At 34.2% G+C, this 11414-nt stretch overlaps 1 protein-coding gene across 1 annotated transcript; it reads left to right on the top strand.

The window, feature by feature from the left end:
* Positions 1-10023: 10023 nt before the first annotated feature.
* LOC141519456 (olfactory receptor 14I1-like) lies at positions 10024-10968 on the top strand. The gene has a single exon (XM_074231694.1). The coding sequence runs from the start codon at positions 10024-10026 to the stop codon at positions 10966-10968; it is 945 nt and encodes a 314-aa protein (XP_074087795.1).
* Positions 10969-11414: the final 446 nt, after the last annotated feature.

Below are 11414 nucleotides of genomic sequence, written 5' to 3'. Positions count from 1 at the left end.
TGATACATTTGTGTTTCTTCAGCTGATATGAATGCTCTGCAGCCTATTAATTTCCTATGATGTTAGAGATAAAGGTCTTTCTGTACCCTGTATCTAAAGTATCTGTTGAATATTTTGAGTGAGGAATTAATAACTCATCTGACTTTGGTCACATTTTACTAAGGCCTAATGCTTTAAACTTTCCTTGTATCTACCATTTGCTGGTATCCCTTCTTTCTTTCCAAACTGAAGGAAGAGTGCTATTCAAAGGGGAGGAAATTTAATAGATTTTCTGAAATCTCTTTTCTCAATACTACTCTTTTTCTTCTCTTCCTGTAATTTCATTCATGACTTTAATTTTACCTATCCTCAATTTGTGACTGAATCACAGTTTTTCATAAACTTATATCAGATCATGCGAATCTCAATATTTTATTTTCTAACTTGAAATTGCAATTGCACATGGTCACAAGGAGAATATACTACAATGTATATGGAGTCAGAGATCGAGACACATAGAATTCCTTCAGGGAAGGGGGTTCAGGTTTTTCTTAGACTATCCCTTCTGGGCAGTTTTCTTTGGCGATGATGTCCACTAAGTGCTTTACTAAAATCATATTACTAGATCATCACAAGTCTGGGATGTAAGTATTATTATTACCATTTTGGTAGTTGAGGCAAATAGAAGCTTAATGACTTGCCCAGGGTCACACAGCTAGTATATGTTTGAAGTCAGTTCCTGAACTCAGTTCCTTTTGATGAAGTTGCACCTCTTAATTTTAGGTATTTTCCACCACCCCTTACTTTACTTTTTTGAAATATTTTATTTACTTTGAGTTTTACAAATTTACCACTATTCTTGCTTCCCTCTCCCCACCCTCACCCCCCACAGAAGGCAGTCTGTTAGTCTTTACATTTTTTCCATGGTATGCATTGATCTAAGTTGAATATAATGAGAGAGAAATCATATCTGTAAGGAAAAAAATAAAGTATAAGAAATAGCAAAATTACATAAGATAACTTTTTTCTAAATTGAAAGTAATAGTCTTTGGTCTTTGTTCAAACTCCACAATTATTTCATCATCAGCCTCCTAATTTTTTTTGCCTGTTTCTAAACTCTGTTCTTCTCCAATCTCTCTACCACATGGTTTCTAAATTTATACACCTAAAATAGAGACATGATCATTTTATTTATCTATCAAAAATGTTTGATGTTTTCCACTTGTATTAAGAAGAAAATAAAAATTTATGATTCCAACATAATAAGCCACTGTTATCTAGCTCCTTTCTACCTGCAGCATGATTTTATATTAATTTTCAAGATTAACAAGGAAATATAACTTAAATTAATTAAATAAGTTAAAAAGCATTTAATCTGCTGATCTGTCAAATATTGTAAGCAGTTATGATGTAGAAAGAAATGGAAAAAATGAGATCAATGAACTAATATGGGAAGACCTGATTCATTTCAGATATATGTAAATGAGAGATTTTTCCAGAGGACAGTCATGAACGATTGATAGAGATATAAGATGAGATTATTGGCAAAGGCTTATTGTAGAAGGTGGGATTTGAGTTGAATCTTTAAAGAATTCAGGGAAACCAGGAGCTGAAATTGAAAATAGAGTTGGAAGGAATGAGGAAAAGTCTTGAGAATGTATAGAATCAGGTGATGGAATGTCTGGTGAAGCAGCATTCATTCCCTTCAAAATGGCCTGATAGCTATTTTCCTTAATTGAAATTATTTCTCTCATTGCATTCCTTTTTTCCAGGGACCTCCCATGATGGCTAGTCTTTATCCTTACCTCTGTCTTACATATATCTAACTTGCTTGAAAGTACAGCTCAGGGTGGCTCAGGTGTCCTTATAGCAAGTCATTCTTATCCTCTCAGTTACTGGTGTACTTTTCCTCATGAAATTATTTATTCATTATATTTTGTTTAATTGACCCTTATAGGACCAGATATATGGCACTGTCATGTTATACTTTACATTAGACTAGCAATTTCTTAAGGATGAAATGTTTCAGTGTACATTTTCTTTGCATCCCCAAAACATCATACTTTGGAATTATTGTGTAACCTAGTCCCTGATTCATGACTAATTGCAATTAGTTTCCTTTAGAGTGAATGCAGATTTTTCTTCCAGAACACATTCTCCAAGCACTCCCCACTTACCCATAACCATCCATCAGAATTCAATTCGTCTCTAAGGCACCAGAAAACTCATGAGTTTTCCACCTAATCTCTCCCCTCCAAACTCCTTTTCTAGTTTTAAACACCTTGTCTAGTCCTTGATGAAGTGAGGTCTAGAATTGTGAAATAACTGAAATTCTACTCACTTTTTTTTTCCATCAATCCCAAATACAATCAAAATTGTTTTTTGTACATATTTCTGATGTTGATCACCCAATTACATACCATAAAAAGACCAATTTAACCTATCATTGAAGGAACTTTCCAGTTTTAATTCAATATACTTTGTAATCCATCTCCTAAGCATGCACCAAGGTTCCAACCGTACTAAACCATTTGGATTTCCTGTCTTTTTTTTCCTTTGCTTTCTTTTATTGCAAAATTTTACACCTGAAATGTTATACATTTATATATCTGAACCATTTTCTGCCATGAAATTTTTCATGATTTTTTTTATAAATTTCTAAAATTTATTTTCATTCATTTAAGACAATGGGGTTAAAATTACTTGCCCAAGATCACTCAGCTAGGCAACTATTAAGTGTCTGAGGTCAGATTTGAACTCAGGTCCTCCTGACTCCAGGGCAGATGCTCTATGCACTGTGTCACCTAGCTGCCCCTCATGATCTTTTTACACATTAAAATAACCTAGTCTTCCTCTATAGATTTCATGAAAAGTTTTTTTTTTTTTTTTTATGAAAAGTTATGTGATGTAGTTAAACCATTGCTGAACTTACAGTAAGAAATCCTTGCTTCCAATGTCAGCCTAGGTCCTTACTAAACCTGTGACCTTAGGATAGCCATTTCAGATTCTAAAAATGAGTTCCTTTTAAAATGGGGATTAAATATTTACATGATGGTTTTTGGGAACACATTAAAAAGTGTTAAAGAACTCTATAAAAATCAGTTATTTTGATCTGTTTATAAGCTTTTTAATATATAAATAGCATACATACACACACAAACACACACATACACACACACACACACACACACACACACACACACATATATATATATATATATATATATATATATGCATATATAAACAAACAGTAAGGAATTCATCTTACTCAAGAGTCTAATCTGAGTGAGGACACTGAGTGGAAGACCAGTAATAACTACCTTACTCCAAGACCATATAATAATCCTGTTTGGCTTGCATTTTTATTGCATGGCCCATCATGTAGCTTTGGCCTTATGGTCACTTGGAGTACAAGTTTATGGGCAGAAATATCACCAATATAAAATAAGCAGAAGATTCCATTCTAATGACTGAAAGTCCTGAAGAGTAATCAAGAATTTAATTGATGAAGGAAAAAGTGTAAAGGCTAGTTTCACATAAAAAAATAAAATAAAAAATGACTATCTTGGTAGTTAAAATCCTACCACTTCCTGGCAAATAGAGAGACAAGACATGGAAGCCTTGTCAAATTTTTATAGTCTTGGACTTGAAGTCGCTGTACAAAATATTTGCAGGCGCAGATTAAAAGCTTCTTGCTCTTTGGAAGAAGAACTATGACAAATGTGACCAATAAACTAAAAAGAGAGAAATCGCCTTACATACAAAGGTTCATATAGTCAAGCTTGTTGCTTTTCTAGCAGAAATGGATGTGAGAGTTGAACTATTTAAAAAGCTGACCACTTCAGAATCACTGTTTTGGAATTTTGATGCTGTAGAAGACTTTTGAAGTTCCTTTGAACAGAAAGGAGATCGAATCAGTCAAGACTTAAAGAAATTAATTCAGGTTTTACAAAGGAAGCTTAAATACTGAAGCCAACACTTAAATAATGAGAACATGAGATTCACTGGAAAAGATCATGATATTGGTAAGGTCAAAGGCAAAAGGAACAGGGGTTACAGGGGATGAGATGGATAGTTAATGTTCTAGAAACAAGGAAGTTAAAAATGGATAGATTTCAAGAAATATTGGTGCTTAGAAGAAAAACCTGGGAAGACATATAAATTGTTGCTAAGTGAAGGGGCAGGAACCAGGAGCACATGGAACAGTATCAGCAATATTCTTAGGGGCTTACTTAAGAATAATAACTATTTTTAATCATTCAATGACTCAACTTATAATACAAATTTCTATCTACCTGCAGAGAAATAATTGATGGGATCCAAATATAGATTGAACCATATTTTATAAAATGTTCTTTATTTTTCTTATTTTTTCATTGTTTTTTGTGTGCATATTTTTATTTTCAATTTCTTTTGCAACATGACTAATTTGGAAAAAACTTTTGCAAAAGTGCACATATATCATTTTTATCAAATTATCTTTTCATGCAATGGTTGGGGAGGGACCTAGAGAGTTAGAGAATATGGAACTCAATTAAAAATAATATTAAAAATATTGTTATATGTAACTGAATTAGAACAATTAAAATAGTCACTTGGAAAAAAATTTAAAAATGAACCTCAGATACAAGCATTGATAAACCATAAATCTCCAGGATACATCATTCTAATACAAGATATATCATAAAAGGAACTGGAAAGGGAGCTACTTTCAAAGGAGCACTCATTCTCTTAAAGAGTCAGTGAAGGATAAGGAATGAGTTGAGCTGGCAGTGAAGTCAGCATTACTGGGGTCCCTCATTAAATATTTGTTTATTTCTTCCCCAAGACCTTTTCTCTGAGATAAAAAAAAAATATGTTGAGTGACCCCAAGTGCATCTATCTAAAATAACTTTTCATGTTATTTGTCATGTAATTTGTGATGTACATAATGAATGATTACACTGGATGTTCCATAAGGGTAGAAAGAAGAGTTTAATCTTGTCTTAATGGTGTATTCCCTAAGGACATTGGAAGATGCATGTCTTACACATTGGTTTCTACCTGCTGACATACTTGCTTGTCTTGATGGGGAATCTTCTCACTATTGCTGCAGTTATCACACTTCCACTGCTTTGCTCTAATTTTTGTCTTTTTCTCAACTTCTTGTTGAATACCTACAACGTCTCAGTCAGGCATGCACATACACTGAGAAGTCAGCCCATCTCCCTCCTTAGCTGCATAGTTAAGGACTCTTCCTTGTCTTCTTTGAAGCTACAAAGATTATTTTGCTAATTTCTATGACTGTGACCTTTGTGGGTGTCTTAACATACCTTATCACCACCACTCCCCATTTAATAGAAGAGCCCAACATATTCATCCCCTCATTTCCTACCAGTCATACTGCCTTTGTTCTTCTCCCTCATGCCCTTGTGCTGGATACTTTCTCCCCTTCATATTCCTCACTCCATTGTCTCTATAACAGGGTGCCTGATGTATAGCATGCATTCAATAAATGTTTATTGATTCTTGACATAGACACTCATGAACTGAGAGAATCCAATTAGCCATAATTTTGTGACTGATATTTTAATGAGACTAAAGGGAGACAGTTTTTCACCATGTTGTTTATACAGTGGACTCTCCCCTAACTAATAATTCTCGAGGGATGGTACAAAGAATTCATAGGAACAAAGGAGACGATGATGTTTGCCTTGTACACTCTGGAGATTTCATAAAACCTTCTCCAAATGACACTGGGCAATATATTTCTCTAGTTCTTTGTCGTTAAGAATTACCAAAAATCTCCAGAATGCTAGCAGATTCAGAGGTTTAGATTTCACTGCTTTGGCTTATTTTTAAGTATACCAGTGAGAACAGAATTAATTTGTGAGGAAAGAAATCGTCTCCAGATTATATATAGAATTGTAAGAAACTAGAAAACCTAATGACAATAACAATATACATTGGAATGTTTGCACATCTGAACAATTATCTCAGGTATTATTAAGATTATGATTATTTTTGTGATTAGATTTTTGTTCATTAAGGTTATGAATTTTTTGTTGACTAGTTATTTTGTTCAGATGTTTAATGTGTGAACTCAAAATCATGACCTCAGGAAAAATGTTCTTTTTTGTGAGAAGTAGCTTGCCATAATACTGTAGATAAAATGGTGGGTTGGAATGAAGTAACATCTTAGATAAAATTCTGCTTCTGGCTTTTATGACCTGGGTTATCTTTTTGGCTCCTCTCTTAGATCATCTCCAGTTATTCCTGTTTATATCATTTGTACATCCTTATTTACTTGCTTTCTCCTCTCCATTGACTGGGAATTCACTGAGACCAGGAACTGTTTTTTTGTCTGTCTTGGTAATTTCAGTGCTTACACAGAGTCTGAGACATAGCAAATAATTAATAATGGTTGTTGACTTACTGTGACTTGTCAATGGGTAAAACTCATCCTAGCTGATTCCCCATTCACATGCCTATAATATGTTCATAGTATATGCTTTATAACTCACATAGTCATGTTGAGGTTCATTAGAGATGGTTTAAGTAATATACTTTATGAATTTCAAGTATTATGCAAATAGGTCACTTTTATTGTGAATATGATTTATTGTGACTATGATTATGACTAAGGCCCATTCTACCTTCAATTTATTGCATTTTGTGTTATCCATCACAAGGAGAGTTAGGCAAGTGGGTCAATTTCACAATGTTCTTTGCCCATAACTTAATCTTATTGATGGAAAAAACCCCCAAATATCTAGAGGAATAGGATCTGTGTGCAGGTTCTCCCTTCACTTCTCTGTTTCCTCTATTCTCTCATCTATAATTCAGTTTTGTTGCAGCAAAGATGGGCTGGACTTTTGAATAAATTCATTTGAAAGACTAATGAATTTGAAAGCAGAATATAGTTATGTAACCAGGATTTTGTCATTTCCAAGATTGGAAATTTAGATTCAGTCACTTCATGTCTCCCTTCTACCTTTGTAAACACAGGAACTAGATAATTTAGTTATACCCTTCATCTAGGTTTAAATTTCTGCTCCTATCATTATGTTTGAAAGAATGATACATACAGGAATGTTTGACATTGCTGAGGACTTCAACAAATCTCAAGAAATTTTCAAAGGTATTTGACCTTCAATAATTCTGTTAATCAGAACTATTTTGTCACTTTTTGAATGACTTGAAGTAGATCCTAGGTCTCCTTGATTCTACTGACTAGAAAATAGACATCGACATTTGCAAGAAATAGAGCTAATGCTATACTTATTTTTAATTAAAATGAGGATATTGATGATGAAACCTGAAATACTCTAAATTTATGTGGTCCTCCGAGATTTAAAGGTCTGTGACCTCTTTCTGACATTGGGGTATTTTAGGGCAAAGAGAAGTCAGGAGAACAGCAATCAGCATTTCTTTTATGTGTGTGTGTGTGTGTGTGTGTGTGTACATACATATGTGTGTGAATATGTGTGTAACTGTAGTGTGAATACATATACATATACATATACATATATATATATATATCTATATATATATATATGTGCATGTCTGCTAAAGGTAAATTTATAGAGGGCAGGAGGTGAGATTGTGCTAGGTCGGTGAATTCAGGCTCCCGATTTTGGGCAATGCTGTTAAAATGGTTAAATTGTGAGATTAAATGATGGAATATTTGGACAATTAGAAATGAATTCCAATGGTGACTTGATGGTTCAAGATTGGGGAAAAGTTGGGAAAGAGGTTGAAGTCAAGAAGAGAATCTGAGATTAGGGAGAATGTTGATTCAGATTTATCTATCCATCATTCACCTTTCTCTCTTTCTGAACAAACCTATATAGACACATAGGTAACTTTATAGACATTATTTTATGTATATAAATATACAAACACAATTTATAAATGTATATATATATATATATATTAGACAACCTTATGGATATATAGATACATATATAAATAAAGGTATAACTATATATCACTCCATCAATATATTTATTAGTATCTATTGCATCCAGATATTCATTTACTGAACCATTATCTATTTCATTACTTGTATTTCTCTCTATCACAATCTCCATCTCTCTCCATCTCTATAATCTCCATCTCTACTTCTATCTCTATGTCTGTTTTTCCCCACCTGCATCAGTAGACACTATGGGAAGTCCATGGAGAAATAAAATCAGTGCCATTCATAATTCCTTTTCAAAAACAATTGGCACTTCTATTAGTTTATATTACTAGTAGCTGATTTGGAGAAAAGAATTTCCCACAGTAAGAAATAGGATGCAGAGATTAAAGGAACCATAATTTTTGGTTCTGGCAGGGGCAGTGCAGACTATATCATCCAAAGGGCTAATTTTACTAATTCTGGCCCTGATACCCAGAAGAAGCAAGAAATGAGAGAAAGGGATGTGACAGTAAAGATGAAATGCCTTGGAAGTGATTAAATTTTCTCTAAAAATAATAGGTCTCCGATATCCACTTCCATCTTCTGATTCCTGAATCAGATGAAAGACATGCATTAACCATAGTCTAGTCTTGTCTAACTAGTGAAAATATAATCTCATGAGAATAAGAAATCCTTTCCACCTTAGTGAAGATGCAGTGACTGAAGATAAAAAGACTATTTCTTCAGGTGGAAATTCTTCAGGCAAAAAACACTTCTGATAGTCTTTCAAATTTGGGGGCACAAATTGGGCATCTGGGTTTTTTCAGAAAATAGTCACTAAGGCAGACAATCTTAGCAAGAATGAAGAATAAAACTGGATATGAAAATACTAATTATTTACTTGGAAGCTCAGAATATGAGTTTAAATACAAAATGTTAAATACAAAAATCTGGACTACAAAAATTAGATAACCTAAGAAACAGACAAGTTTGTGATGAATATTTTAGAAGAGATAAACTTTCTAATCTGCGATATTCTATTTTGTTAAATCCAGCTGCATAAATCTTAAGCAGGATATATTAATCATTTGAATGCAGGATAGAGTAAGTGAGCAACTAGCAGCACTATAGAATGCCAGTACTGAAGTCAGTTCATGAATTTAATTCTGGTCTCAGACAATTATTATCCCTATGATCCCGGACAGTCACTTATCCCCTTTTGCCTCATTCCTTATCTGCAAAATGAGTCAAAGAAAAAGCAAACCACTCCAGTATGTCCCACATGCAGATCTGGAGAGTTAGCACAGCTGAAAAATGAAAACAATAATGGAAAAAATCACTGTGAAAGGTTTTATAGCTACTTGCATTTCTATTTTTTTTATAAGAAGGAAATTCTTTTTAGAGTCAGGATAACTGATGTCAAATTTTGACTTCACTACGAAAGATCTTTGTTACTTTGCACAAAAAAACAGAATTAGACTTGGTCTTCCATTACTCTCCTTTGCAGCAATAGTCAATAAAATTAACTTATAGAATGTAGGAATATTTTAGATCCCTTTTCTGAACCTAAAGTATTAATATAAAGTATTAATTATTGCCTCATCCTCAACTTTCTCACATTCTTTCTGGATCTATATCTATAATTAAGATGGATATAAAGATAGATGTTTAGATAGATCATTGAGAAACATAGAAGTAGGTATAGGAATACACATATTTATATTTTTGTATGTAAGCATTTCCATGAACACATATATCTTGGGGTATATGTATGTAAATGTCTACATAAAGATGTGTGGGATTCATTTCTCCCTTTGGTAATGATAGTTGTCTTTATTAATTCTGAAGTGCTACCTTTCACTTTCCTGATGTGCATCCTGTCTAATTTCCTCTGGTCAGACTAGAAAGGTATGATATAAAACTCTTTACTAGAATTTTGCATTCATATAGCGTCACCATTTGTACTGGAAGTTCTGCCTTCATCAGGTTTTGTCTTTAAAATATAGTGTGATTTTTATTTTGTTAAGGTTTAATAGGACAGAATAATTTTCAAGGTCTTTCAGAATAATCATTTTACTTCTTTCTTCTTTTCATCCCTTTTTTCCTGCCATTCATACTGTTATAACATTTGATGTTAGTTAACTTCCAGAAGATCTAAAGTGATGAGCAACTTCTCCATCATCACAGAGTTCCTCCTCATGGAGTTCTCCAGCAAGCGGGAGTTGCAGGTGTTACATGCTGTGCTCTTCCTGATGATTTACCTAGCTGCTCTGATGGGGAACCTTCTCACCATGGCTGCTATAATTACTGACTCACAGCTTCACTCTCCTATGTATTTTTTCCTGAGCAACCTATCCCTCCTAGATATCTGCACCATCTCAGTCATTGTTCCTAAATTCATTGTGAATTCTTTTTCTGGCATTCATTCTCTGTCCATCTTTGGCTGTGCTATTCAGATATTTTTCTTTACCTTTTTTGTATCAGCAGAGTTTGCTTTGCTTATGGCCATGTCCTATGACCGCTTTGTGGCCATCTGCTACCCACTACACTATGGCATCATCATGAATCCTGCACGTTGTCTCTGGGTAGCAGCTGGTTCCTGGCTCAGTGGGGTTATTTATTCAGCTGCCCACATAGGTAACATGTTCCGCCAGCCCTTCAGAGGATCCAATGTGATTCACCAGTTTTTCTGTGATGTCCCTCATCTCTTGAAAGTCTTAACCTCTGAAGTGTTTCATACTGAGTTTGTTTTAGTTGTGATAAGTTTAAGTCTTTTCTCATTCTGCTTTGCCTTTTTAATTGCTTCATATGCTCGTATCTTCACCACTGTACTCAAGATTCCTTCTGTGGAAGGGCGCTACAAGGCCATTGCCACCTGCTCCCCTCAGCTAATTATCATCCTGTTGTTTATCATTTCAATAATTCTTGCTGCCCTCAAGGACACATCAGACACATCACCTATTCAAAATCTTCTAATTGCATTATCCTATACAACATTGCCTCCGCTAATCAACCCCATCATCTACAGCCTGAGAAACCAGAATATTACAATTGCCATGGGCAAGATGGTCAGGAGAATGGCTTTTTCCCTATTCTTGAAAACATGAACAAAAAATTCCCCCAAACTGGAGATTATATATTTGGGCTGTCAAATATGCAAATTGATGAATATATGAGGTAGCCTAAAGGAGGGGAAAGAGGCACCCAAAACAAAGCCACCCAGGCAAAAGGCCCTTTAGCCGAAAGGTTACCTAGGATAGAATAAATCTATTATTTATTTTACCTTAATATGAACCCATCCTATTTGTGGTTGTGATCAATGTTGAAATTGTCATGGTGCTGACCCATTGTCTTTCGGCAACAGTGTCATCAGAGGAATCAATGGAACAATCCCCTCAACAGCAGTCAATTAGTCTTAACCAAAAATAGCCATCAGGATGTTGTTATATTTCTACCCCCAGTAGGAATTTTGCCTTTGCACTTTTGTTTCCTTTTATCCATTTATCGTTCTTTATTCTTTGCATGTTGAAGATGTAGTCATCTTTTCAAATAC

This window comes from Macrotis lagotis, chromosome 3 (genome assembly GCF_037893015.1).
Source record: "Macrotis lagotis isolate mMagLag1 chromosome 3, bilby.v1.9.chrom.fasta, whole genome shotgun sequence".
NCBI lineage: Eukaryota > Metazoa > Chordata > Mammalia > Peramelemorphia > Peramelidae > Macrotis > Macrotis lagotis.
This window is presented reverse-complemented; position numbering and strand designations above follow the sequence as displayed.

What these genes read in the sequence shown, in the direction of transcription:
- LOC141519456 (XM_074231694.1), top strand. Translation starts at nt 10,024, where the DNA reads ATGAGCAACTTCTCCATCATCACAGAGTTCCTCCTCATGGAGTTCTCC.